Genomic DNA, 14,022 nt, shown 5'->3' on the forward strand with positions numbered 1-14,022 from the left:
AAAAAAATAATATTGAACGAGATTTACCAATGACAATGTCTTACTGTTATCATATTCTTCAATCAGTATCAATATCATTATAGCAGGGATATTTGTCAATACTTATTATTACTGTTACTATGGTTACCTCATCATATTATGGTACAAGTAAAGTTTACCTAACTAAATACAACGTTACCCTGATTTGAGAGAAACTAAGCATTGATCTTGAGATGTATACAAGAGAATGAGTGATTTATTGGAATGTTTGAAATGTTCCTTATAGAATGAGTGATTTTTCAAAATGTTATTTGTAACTTTACAATTCAATTAGCTAGCTCAATTAATGTTTAATTACTTTTAAACATTTACCATTGCAATAAATTACAATTGAAGAATTATTATCCAAAGTGTATAATTAAATTAATATTAATTAATTTTTACCACATTCCAATTCAACACCGTAACTATAGCAACCATAGTAACAATGAGTATTACCTTAATATGCTGACACCTTAATTTTTTCTTAAGTTTGACAGCTCTTTTCTAAAAACAACTTAGCATTTTGATCAAGACATTCTATAGAAATAGAATATCAACAAATAGAATACTGTCAAAAAGAAACAACAAATTGACGAGAACACATATACTTGTGTTTATATTAGCCATAGCAAGGATATACTAGAAATAAACATGTCCTACCTTAGGACAACAAACTAGTATAGTCTCTTATAGTAAATTATCAATTGGTTCTCGATTATAATGTAAGGAATTCTTATTAACATGAACTTATATAAATCATATTAATATGTCACATGTTAATTAATCCAGTGTTCAAATTCATTTATCTATCCATCCATTGATCCACCTTTCCATTCATTCATCTGTCCATTGTTCATCCATACATCCATGGACTCATAGCGCCAAGTATACTATTAATGTTATAACTATTAGTCACATAACTACCTTGTTTAGTTATAGTAATTATCCACTTAAGTTGTCATAAACACAAGCTTCCATGTAGTCACCACAGAAACACACACACGCACACATACTTACGCATACACACACACACACATACAATACCTGCTTTTTCTCCAAGGTCATCCAATTGTTCACCTCTCGCAGTGACCTTGTCAATATTGTTTCTCATTACATTTTTAACCTACAAAATTAACAATCTAACATAAACAGCATTTGTCACAACATGTTAATAAAATTCAAGAGGTATACTTCAAAGCAAAAATCATGTAGACAAATGACTGACAGTCCTAACATCACCTGATCAACTTGACCTCGGAGCTGACCAACTCGATCCTCATCTGGTGCTGTTCCATACGTTGCCCTAATATTTGCACATAACTAAACTGTATAGTCACTGTCATTGAACTATATATGCACAAACAAAACACACACACAACTATTTCTAATAAATGCTATCTAAAAATGGCCACAGCTACACAATACGTTATAGTACGCATTATGCTTGCAAAGTCATTATTAATTTTATGTAAAGATGTCGTCAGATCGCAGGAACGGCATACTTACATATCTTTCTGTTGCTATTCTCCTCGTTTCCTCTGTGCTCTCTCGTCTTCACAACTCTTAAGTTTTCCCCATTTACGGGATATATAGAAAATATTTCGAATTCTTTCTGGAAAACAATAACTGATAAGGGGTGTGAATTCACACGTGGTATTTTGGTGGCTTAATTGAGATCTGTATATTTCTGTTCCATAATTCCGTTCTCAAATCTAAACTTTAAAAGTCTCAGACTCAAACGCAACCATTTATTCATTTAAGTAATATTGATTTGGTAATCATTTTAAATTAAAATCCAATAGACAACAGCTGGTTCACACAATAAGACTATAAAACAATAGTTAATTAACTAGATGTTATTATAGTTTGTATACAAGTGGCAAAACAGGACGACATAACAATATATGCACGACATAATCCATTGGGACTGCTTTAATTCCTTTTTTTGTTTGTCTCTACTGCAATGACAATTATAACTAAGGTAAAGAGCAACACAATATTATATTTGTAACATCTTGTTTGTGACTTACTGATAATAACAAGTAGTATCACCAATATAATGATTATAAGTATGATCCAAAGCTAGAGGGAGGGGAGAGAGAGAGAGAGAGAGAGAGAGAGAGGAGAGAGAGGAGAGAGAGAGAGAAAGAGAGAGAGAGGATAAAATATTCTTCTCACTTTAGTAAGTGATCACTTTACCTTGACATTTTGCACCAAAGTTTTCTCTTCAGTCTTGTAGCTGTTCTTTGGAACTGGTCAGCATTTTGACCAAGATATTCTACAAAGAAAGACAATAGTTAATTATAATATCATTCATCTAACAGTCCATCCATTCATCCATCCATACCAGCTCTTTCGCTAATATCATCAAGTTTGTCTCCCCTTTCAGCTACTTTGTTGATATTGGAACGCATCACACCTTTAACCTGTAACAGCAACATGCTAACTAAAATATCACATGATATAATTACAAGACATAAAAATGAACAATTTAATAATATTTCCCAATATGTTTAATATCTAAACTATAGCTGTCTTCTAATCTAATACAATGACTATAAATAGAAACACAACTACATATAATACAATGTACTATAAATAGAAACACACTAATAGTAATGCAATTACTATTAATATAACACAAACTATGTAGTAATACACATATACTATAAATAGAAACACAACTACATATAATACAATTACTATAAATAGAAACACAACTACATATAATACAATTACTATAAATAGAAATACATAGTGCCACCTTAATGCCCACCTACTTAACAAAGCCACATTCACAAGAAGCCATACGAAAAGACACACCTGTTTTAGGCTCATGTCCAGGTACCACCCACTCACTTAATGCAAGAAAGGACATCTGGGTCACTTCAGTCCAATTTCTTGGCATTGTGATATGTGACATCATTCATGGACAAAATAGTCAGAGATTAATAGCTCCAAAAAAATGTAAGTACTAGTTAATAATTGTGACAACTCCAAGTACTTACTACTCTTGATATAACTTTTCCTTTTACAGTTTGTTAATGTTGTTTTAATAATAATATATATAATTAATCTGCTAATGATGTCATAGATTTGTGTATTCTGATCGGTAAGCCCAAAAAGTGGCCCAAGGAATTAGACTAAAGTTATCACATAACATTTCTAACAATAAGCAAATGGACATCTTGGGGACAACAAGGGATAGGAATAAAAATAGTACATGTACTTTATATTACAACTTAAATTGAGGGTGGGGCTTTTCAATAATAAATTAGATAACAATGCAACAGATGACATTTTCTAATACACTGTACATATATTAAGTTGTCTATATTGCCACACCTACCTGATCAACCTGTCCCCTAAGTTGTTCCACCCTATCTTCACCAGCTGTTCCATACGACCTATATATCATGTATTATTATAAAATGGTCACATGTACATGTAAGTATTATCTTTGTCTTTTATCAATTAGTCTATCCAAAACATAATGGTTGTCATGGTAACACACCCACTACAGCACTAATTACAACTTTTACTTTCGTTGGTAGTTTTAAAGTATGTAGTCTGAAACTTAAAGATAGTATACACACACACATCATTGGTGATCACTACTGACAGGAAGCCATTACATTAACAACAAAACATTATTTTTGGCAAGGCATGTGACTCTCACATGACTATCACATGATACAATTACTCACATATTGAATGAGATCTCTTTTGACTTGTAGGAGTTTGAAAATTTGTGTTACTGTGAATTTATTGGCAGCTGCCTACTGACATTAACGAATGCACTTTCTACATAGAGGAAATTAAAAACAGGAAACAATAATAACATATTAGTAAAAAATCAACAGTTACAATCAGTGTGTCTCAGCTTATAGTAACTTGATAATGAGCTCTTTTGTTTTTACCTCAAAAAATTTCCAACGAGAGGGAGAGTGTAGTATTAGACTGCACGGAGAAGTCCAAAGTTTAGCCCTTCTTTTCAGGAGAGGTGTGTCACATGACAAGCTAGTTATTAGTAGTTATAAATAGCAATAACTATTAATGTAGGCGGAGCTATATTTAATAAACCATGGCCGAATATGTTACCGTGAGTAATGGAGAGGAAGGTGAAGCTGCCTTGACTGTCGAGCTGCCCACTGAAGAAGATGGCAGCCTCTTGTTGTCTGTTTTACAATCACAATTTGAAGGAGCCACTGGTCTAAAGTACAAGTAAGATAAAATGGCAGATCATCTACACACCCAGTATCAGTCATTTACATGTGTGATTTACATAATATGTCTCTTGTCCAGAAACCCAGACTCGGGTTCCTGGCGTGGGGTTAGGATATCGGATGGTATCCTACGTGCTCCCCCGGATGGCTGGGGTGGTAATACTACTTTGTTGTTGTGTTGGTCAGTGAAAGAGAAGAAGGAACGAGAACAAGAGAGAGGAGACAGAGAGAGTAGCCGAGAATCAGGAGGGATGGGTGAGAGAATAGGCAGGAAAGAGATGTGTTTGTCAATTAGTAATTGTTAGCTATGAATATTTAATAAGGTGTATTGTTATATATCTATGAATATTTAATAAGCACGAGACACAATTAACTATTAGTTTTTTTCCCAGCTGGTCAAAAGCGAAGTCATTATGATGATCACTATTACTCTTCTAACTCATCAAAGAGTCCTCGTCGTTCTCCATCTCCCCCGTCTTACCCAAGATACCAACATTCTGCCTCCTCTGGTGATCTCATAGTGTTAGGTCTACGATACGATATTGATGAACAGGAATTACGTGAATATTTCCAACATTATGGAGAGGTGGACCAAGTAGAAGTAAGGACTTCCTCCTATCATTGACTTATCCACTCTTCTCTCTTCTTAAAAGATAAAACGTGATCATAAAACCAAACAGTCTCGTGGATTTGGGTTCTTGAGGTTTAAAGACCCTTCCATTCAAGACAGAGTGATGGCCATGACACACACCATAAAAGGACGAAGATGTGAACTTCGTCCTCCCAGAAAAGTAAGTCTGTAGTTGTGACCATATACCAATTTCTATTTTGTAACCATGTATCCATTTTTGTAACCATGTATCCATTTTTGAATCCATGTATCCATTTTCTACTGATCTATCCATATATCATTTCTTTCTTTATGTTAGAGTCCCAACAACTTACCTTGTAAATTTTTCATCGGTTGTTTACCGAATGATCCCGAGACAACAGTGGAAGAACTGAAGACCTATTTTAGTCAGTATGGAATACTATCTGATGTTTACATTCCTAAACCATATCGTGGGTTTGGGTTTGTGACTTATTTGGATGGTTTTGATGCTCAATCCATGTCTAAGTCTGTCCACACTATCCGAGGTCATCGTTTAAATGTCAGTGTTGCCGAACCAAAAATGGGAATTAAATCTAGTCCTCGAGAAATGGATTATAGATCATCATCTTCTATGTCAGCTTATCAAACCACACCTGCTCAAGTGTACGCTTATTCGTTGCTCCAGCAACCTAGCTCCACCCATGCAACTGCATATGTTCCTGCTACTCAATATTACGCTTATCAAACTGATAGTTCAGGCAGACCTCAACAATATACTACAAGTGATCATCAGCAACACTATAGTAGTTATCAGACTAGTAATAATCGTTTTTATAAGTAATGTATAGTTCTGGCAACAATAATAATTGCTCATAATAATTTGTATGTATATATATATATATATATATTATTATTATTATTATTATATATATATATGTATATATATATATATATATGCATGTTCTTTTTGAAAATAATAAAATACACTTTGTAACAAATTCATGAAAGCCATTCACAGCTGCTAGCTAGTATAGTTGACACTGATGTTGAAGTACATAATTATGTTTATCACCTTTACATTACGCAATAAACCAGATGTCTTGTTGCCAAATGATAACTCACAAAAACCCACTGATAGTCTATTCCTGTTTAGTAAACTATTGTTTACACTGGAAAAATTAAACACCTTTCTTCTATTGAAATTGTGAAATAAGTGAACAGGCACAAATACAACGTGATCTCTATAACAGATTTTTTTTTCTGCGCCATAGGTATTATCTTTTAAGCAGACTTCCAATAATTGCTATTATTAAAAATTAACATCCTCCTATAGTAACTAGAAGAAGTATCATGGCTGATAGTCATCTAGTTGTTCGAGGACTTGAGTATGATGTTGACGAATATGCTCTGAAAGAATATTTCGAGCAATTTGGAGAGATAGCTTATGTTGAGGTAAATAAATCACCTATAGCAACTAGTCAAATATGATAAGAGTATCATCAAGTAAACAGTTTTGTTTGTTTTAATGCTGTAGTGTGTTGTGGTTATCTAAGACTTGTACTAGCATTGTATCATATATAACAGTCTATGATAGATAAAGAAAGTGTAATAATATTATATGTATTTTATTTATAATATTATAATTATTACAATGTATTTAAATTCACTCCTGAGCACTTGGCACTATCTCCTTGTACAGTGACCAACAACTATGATTGATTGAATATTACTGTTATTTTGTGTGTATTATATAAAACAAATAATACTTCCTCCTTGTACAGGTCATGTATGATGAAATGACACAGAAATCTCTCGGTCATGCTGACCTCAAGTTTGTTGATCCTATTGGTTACATCAAAGTACTTAACAAAACTCCACATAAAATCAAAGGAAGGCTTGCAAAGTGAGATTACAAAGAGACCAAGAATGAGCCACACCCATTTTTTTTTGCGCATTTTCCATTTATTATATTGTTGCTGTGAATGTTCAATTAATACTGTTAACAAAATAAATTAGTATAAACTTGTAAAAATGTACGACCTAATAAATCAAAAATTTCATGCAATTAACAGGTGGTGCATATCCAGTTTCTTGATATTTTAATGGAAATTTATGTGTTGAAGATAATCAGGAGAGAGAGAAAAAAATAGTTGAATTGAAAGATAGAATTCAAAGTAGGAGGGACCAGCTCCAGAAAAAAGGGGAGGAAATATAGCAAAAAGAAATGTCGACACCCGACAAAATCCTATCCTAGTAAAGGCTTACAGTGACGCAGCACAGCATAGTAATGTTAAGTTTAAAACATTAGGAAGAGAAATAAATGTCATTTAACTCTTTTGACTTGCTAGTGATGGGAAATGAGTTCCAATTCACATAAAAGTGGAAAATGATCTGAGGGGAAATGTGGGATGAGGACAACCAATCACTTTATAAGTCTTCAACCACTCGTTACTGACTCCGCCCATAAGTCCCACTGGCTGGAAAAAGTCACCGCTGTAAAAAATATAATCAATAATTCCTCTAAAGTCATATGTATAATTGGTATACTGTGCATGGTTTTTGCTGTATGCACTCTTTATCTGAAAGGGATGTCTTAATTCTGGTTTTCCTGTGGGAGAACGTACTGTAGATGTAGATCTTATAGTGGTCTCAAAGAAACGATCATAATTATACTCGAGAAAGTCACTGTGATCAGTAGAAATACGTCCTTTAGTGAAATACTCAACAACACCAGATTCTGGTAGTGAATTAAAGTCTCCACAAAGGATCATGGGGATTCCTGGTAGACCTGGTGTGTGGGTTTTAACGCCAATCCCTTTTTCACTCTGTGCCGATAATAGGATAGTTTCCAGCTCATTTAGAAACATGATGGTTTGAATGAGTTTTACGTCACAGTATTCAGGATCCCAGTGTATGTGGGCGTTAGTAACAAGAATGTGGTGTGGAACAGATGGCAATCCACTAAGAGATGGGTCCTTTAGTTCTAAGAGGGCTGCCAGTCCAATATTGTCTCGTATCATGACACGATTTAGCATGGCTTCTGAGCCTTCAGCATATGACATAGCCAGCTGGTTAAACTCAATAAGATATTGCTCAACTAAACTGAATCTATTAAATAAACAATTTGTTTACAAAAGGTTGTTGTTAGAATGTTAATTTATTAAGTAATCATTACTAATTATATTATTGATAGACAAACAGATGGACTGATTAATATAATATATACGTGGTAAGTTGACACTATTGTTAGAAACAAGATATGAACTTACTTTAATTTGTTGAAGAAGATGGCACAGCCATCGACAGCTTTTTCTTTCCATTTGTCCCATTGTTTTTGCTCTTGATTTTGGACTAAAGATACCATCATAGCCTACTCTTTTTAATTCAGGAAGAAAGAACATATAAAATTGATCAGTCTCCACCTCCTATAATAAACAATGATTTATCATAGTAATTTACCATCATGTAACAACAATTATCATAATAAACCTAGCATAGCTACCCTCTAGACTAGTGAACATCAGTACTTACCACAGTGACCTAGGATAGCTACCATTAATAACCTCTAGACTAGTGAACATCAGTACTTACCACAGTGAACTAGGACAGCTATCATTAGTAAGCTCTAGACTAGTGAACATCAGTACTTACCACAGTGACCTAGGATAGCTATCATTTGTAAACTTTAGACTAGTGAACATCAGTACTTACCACAGTGACCTAGGATAGCTACCATTAATAACCTCTAGACTAGTGAACATCAGTAATAGTGCTAATTTTAACAATTGAGTATTATACTGAAGTGGCTCTAAATTATAATACCTGGAGTGCAATTATATCTGCAGAACTTTGTATGATCTCTTTTAAAATAATGTCCCCTTCTGTACTCCCAAGAGAGAGCCCAACGTGGACAGTACCCATATCTTGATGGAGTGACATAGTGATCACAAAGGATATTGTATGACATAACTGTATAAGAAGCTATGAAGGAAAAAGAAAGCCACATAAAATACTATTCAATTGTCTACCAAAGATGATAGCAGATCAAATTTTGTATTGCATTTCAAAGGACTTATGATGCCACGAGACAATAACTATGCTAGATAATCCATTGGACTATTGGTACATTGGATTATCTATTGGACTACTAGTAATTGGATTATCTATTGGACTACTGGTACATTGGATTGTCTATTGGACTACTGGTACATTGTTGGACTACTGGTACATTGGATTATCTATTGGACTACTAGTAATTGGATTATCTATTGGACTACTGGTACATTGGACTATCTATTGGACTACTGGTACATTGGACTATCTATTGGACTACTGGTACATTGGATTATCTATTGGACTACTGGTACATTGGATTATCTATTGGACTACTAGTAATTGGATTATCTATTGGACTACTGGTACATTGGATTATCTATTGGACTACTGGTACATTGTTAGACTACTGGAACATTGGATTATCTATTGGACTACTGGTACATTGGATTATCTATTGGACTACTGGTACATTGGATTATCTATTGACTACTGATAAATTGGATTATCTATTGGACTACTGGTACATTGGATTATCTATTGGACTAGTGGTACATTGGATTGTCTATTAGACTACTGGTACATTAGATTAACTTATAGTATACTACAGCTGCAAACTAAAGTAGCAATGTCATAACAATTGAAATGTGGAATTTTAATCAACACAGAGCACAACAGCTGTTAGTCAACTACTACAGTTGAGTATATACATAACACACCAGTTTGTCTTGATCTTTGCAACGGCAACAATTGAACCCATTCTCTTTCAGGAGGACGAGGACACACTGAAAATAAATGGACTATTGATACAATAGTATATACATGTAAGAATCACATGACAATCACATGACAGAAGGATAAGGACATACTGAAAATAAATGGATTACTGATACAATAGTATATATATATATATATATATATATATATATATATGTATGTATGTATGTATGTATGTATGTAGGAATCATATAACAATCACATGACAGAAGGACATGGACAAACTGAAAATTAATAAATTATTAAGTATTTAGAATATCACATTATCACATGGTAGCAATATGACTACAAATCTCACCTGTCAAGTTCTCCAAAAGGAAGGTCAAGAGCTTTGATGTACCTTGAGGTTCAGCAGCCATGTTAAGAATTTCTGGGGACAAAGGGTTCCCTGAAATCCCTAACATTTGTAAGAGAAACAATCTTCCCAGTTCACATGGTAGAATTCTCAAGGAATTGTTGTTAAGTAAGAGTTCTCGCAGTTGTAACATGTCACCAAGCTCAGCTGGCAAGCTACGTAGCTTATTACCCGATAAATCCAAGTGAATTAAGTTGGTCAGCTGCACAATGTCTGGGGGAATTCTCTGTAAATTGTTGTCATTGAGATAAAGTGTGGTCAAATGAGTGAATGTCCATAAGACAGGACTGAGGTTCTTGATAGGACCCCTCACTTCTAGACCTGTCCAAACACATTTTTTGTGTCTACCATCTTCTTCCGTCGTCATAGTGTTCAAGTGATATTTAGAATTCTCTAACAGGCTCTCCAAATCTCAAAGAGTGTGATACGCCTCTCTCAGAGCCCAGGAAGGTCTCAAATTGGCCACCATATTCACACTTTGTTATTGCCTCTTTTTCAAGAGTCGCATTTCAATATTATTTTTAGGTGTGGCAATCAATTCGGATTATTAGAATCATTTAACAAACAGACACAATTTTATTAAAATAACAATATAAAGCTGTGTATTTAAAATGTGCTCTATTTTTACGTAGTTGTCTTGCTAACTACTGTTGCTATAGTAACGACAATCAGCACCAATATACAAAGTACAATAAATGGTAGCCATGTCTTTAAAAATCCAGAAACACTAAAAATAATAGAATTTAATAGTCAATGTTATTAAAACAATAACTAGAGCAGGTGACTTACCCAACAAACTTTCCTTTGATGACCATGAGAAAACCCAATTTGTACATATTCCAAGAAGTTGATTTGTTATATTGCATAAGATTTAATGCTCTAGCAACATGTGAGTGACAGTTGTCACAAAATAGATTATGCTAAGGACAGAGAGGGAGAGAGAGAGAGGAGGGATCATAATGATACTAAGATAAAAATTCAATATACCATTCTTTTAGAATATTCCTCTGATGCTTGGTGTACAGCACTATCCCAAGAAGATAACTCAGCAGTACTTGGGGACATTTGCCAATACCTAAGAGGTAGTCCGAAATTAAAATACTAACTACTTAATAACTTACATGGTTGGATTTCCAAATCCCATTTCATCTTCCTGAGATAATAAAAAAATAAAAACTTGTCTAATTGTCACATCCGCCTATCACTTAATAAATTCAGATATACATTATATTACATACTATCCATCCATCTATTACTCATACTGAGACATAGTAAGGTCCTGCAAAGTCTCTTATAACACCAGCAGAAGTACAAATGCCCATATGACCAATGAATGGAAAAATCCAGCTAGATAAGTAAGAAGAACACTTGTTCAACAGAAGAACTCAGCTAGGATTGTCTTACGTAATGATCGGGAGAGGTGTCCATACTATGCAGTAAGGGTAGCGGTTTCTAGCAGGGTCTACTGTACCTCTAAATTCAACATCCATCTTCTTTTTCATTGTCAGCAATCAACAGCAAACAATTCTATTTTAACCCTTTAACCCCTACCCACTTAATGATAGAGTATACGGAGTTGAGAATAATTAAATTTTCTTCCATTTCATTTCTATACAAATTTCAGAATGATTCCGTTTACCTCCGTAAACGTCCACGTGTAACATGAATGCGCTTGCATCTGGTTGGTTTTCTGAGCTCAATAAAGAATGGCCTGGGCAAAGCTTTTGTCTTCAGGTTGAAGAAGTTTTACACAGAGAAAAAAGCCATATATCAGGACATTTTGGTGTTTAAAAGGTATTTAATTATATTCAACATAATATTAAGCTTATTAAGTAAATTGTCTTAGTAAATCATACGGTAATGTACTAGTTCTTGATGGTATCATACAGTGTACAGAGAGAGATGAATTTTCCTATCAAGAGATGATCACTCATTTACCATTTTTCTCACATCCCAATCCAAAGACAGTTAGTACGACATGAGCTCCTTGGATACTCTCTCTCTCCCTCCTAGGTACTGATAGTAGGAGGGGAGATGGTGGTGTAGTAAGAGAAGTTTGCAAGCATCCTGAAGTTGAAGAGATTCATCTCTGTGAAATTGATGAGGTAAGTGAAATCAATTAAAACAGAATTATTTTTTACTCACTTTTTCATCTCTCCATTATTATAGCGTGTTATGGAAGTATCAAAAAAATATCTTCCAAAATTATCTATAGGATTTTCATCTCCAAAACTTACAGTACACATAGAAGATGGAATAAAATTTTTGGAGAAACACATAGGAAAGTTTGATGTCATCATTACTGACTCCTCAGATCCTCTTGGTAATATCAGGACCTCATAATAGTAAATAAAGTATTTATCACCTATCATTTTTCTTCTATAGGACCAACTTCACCAGCAGAGCCCCTATTTGAAAAACCATACTATGAAAAAGTTAAGAACTCTTTGAAACCTGATGGAATTTTATGTTGTCAAGGTAATGCATTTTTTAACTGTAGCAGTGCATAAATAAATTTATTAGGAGAGTGTGTATGGCTAGAGCTGGCTTTCATTGAATCGTGTTTAAACAGCATCTATTCCTTGTATCCAGTTGTCAAGTATGCTTATACAACAATACCAAGCTATCCTTCAGGGCAAATTGGTTTTTTTTCTAGCTAGTAAAACAAGGTTAGCAAATCTAGACAAAGAGGTCATGTCTGTGTTATAAATCTGTCTCTTTTAGGACACTATATTTCAGGAGCCATTACGTCAATTAACAGAAGAAGAAGTCAAGCAGATGGGATCTACGATATTACAACAGTGAAATCCATAGAGCCTCCTTTGTACTGCCACAATTTGTCAAAGATGTACTAAATAAAAATTCCTAGCTATTTGTACATTTCAATTTTCCCTAGCAACCTTTTAAGATTCTTATAATTACAATCTTTATGGTACTGTCATGGGCAAATTTGTTCCTAGTTAAAATTGGACCTATACTGCAAACTTTTTTCCCAGAGATAGGTCCACTTTTGGCAGCAAAATTTGGTCCTAGTATCCTTGTGACAGCATGTAATCTAAATAAAGACAGCATATGTTATGCAATTATAGGTTATATAATAATATAGGTAATGTTACAATTAATTAAGAGTTTTTACACAAGTGCCACATATCCATGATATGTGCCTCTTGGTCTGCCAAGTGGCTCTTGAGATTTCAACACAATCTTCATAATATCAGTCTTTGCAGCCTTAGCACTTAATCATTCTACCCCCTTCTGCTTGACAACACTTGTAGTATACTAATATCAGCAACACATTGTTTTGCTTCTTTTTTCACCACTGGCAGGGGAATGGGTTAATTGTCTTATTTTTCAAGACAGTGACTTAATTGATGTTGAATATAGATTATTTGTGTTGGGGTTTGCCCACCACAAAGAGATGTGGCAAAAGCTAACGAAAACCCCACAAACATTTGCAAAACGTCCACCAATGTTTGGATAGACATCTTTCAGAAAACTTCTGTGTAGCAGTAAATGACTGTGTTACTCAGCAACCTATCATTGATCATGATTTTCTGTCTGACAGAAACAATGTGTTAATTCTTGTATCCAATATATGGTTGGGACATTTTTCTTGTTTTTTGGTCCACACACTCTATTGGAAAAGAGCTAACATTATGATATAATTATATCATAATGTGATTTGTTGCCTTGATTACACAGATAACTTATGAGATTTTCTTCTGTTACATGTAGCTATATCCTTATGCTATTTCTAATAGTTTATATCTTATTGTGCACTCTAATTTGCTGATGCAGTGTTGTCCTTTAAATCACATTGTTATGGTGTATATCATACTACACCATTGTAAAACAATAGTACTAGTAAACAGTAAAAGACAAATTTGTCCCCAGTTCCACCCTAGTTTACTTTATCTACCCACTCCTGGAATAATCTGGTATTGCCACCCTTTGACCTTCCTCTATTAGCAAAGTGTTGGCAATGTCAGACTACTCCT

At 34.1% G+C, this 14,022-nt stretch overlaps 2 protein-coding genes and 2 pseudogenes across 2 annotated transcripts; 1 reads left to right on the forward strand and 3 right to left on the reverse strand.

Annotated features, from left to right (window-relative positions):
* Positions 1-7,183: 7,183 nt before the first annotated feature.
* LOC121392870 lies at positions 7,184-8,809 on the reverse strand (annotated as a pseudogene).
* A 1,126-nt stretch (positions 8,810-9,935) lies between these two features.
* LOC121392871 (CCR4-NOT transcription complex subunit 6-like) lies at positions 9,936-10,391 on the reverse strand. Its single transcript, XM_041523923.1, has one exon. The coding sequence runs from the start codon at positions 10,389-10,391 to the stop codon at positions 9,936-9,938; it is 456 nt and encodes a 151-aa protein (XP_041379857.1).
* Positions 10,392-10,648: 257 nt separating this feature from the next.
* Positions 10,649-11,526, reverse strand: LOC121392872 (transmembrane protein 222-like). The gene is made up of 6 exons (XM_041523924.1): positions 11,429-11,526; positions 11,287-11,371; positions 11,146-11,177; positions 11,012-11,099; positions 10,814-10,944; positions 10,649-10,751 (listed from the first exon to the last, which is right to left on the reverse strand). The coding sequence occupies exons 1-6, from the start codon at positions 11,524-11,526 to the stop codon at positions 10,649-10,651; spliced, it is 537 nt and encodes a 178-aa protein (XP_041379858.1).
* A 160-nt stretch (positions 11,527-11,686) lies between these two features.
* On the forward strand, positions 11,687-12,872 carry LOC121392868 (annotated as a pseudogene).
* The last annotated feature ends 1,150 nt before the right edge of the window (positions 12,873-14,022 follow it).

Source organism: Gigantopelta aegis, unplaced genomic scaffold (genome assembly GCF_016097555.1).
Source record: "Gigantopelta aegis isolate Gae_Host unplaced genomic scaffold, Gae_host_genome ctg4717_pilon_pilon, whole genome shotgun sequence".
NCBI classification, from domain to species: domain Eukaryota; kingdom Metazoa; phylum Mollusca; class Gastropoda; order Neomphalida; family Peltospiridae; genus Gigantopelta; species Gigantopelta aegis.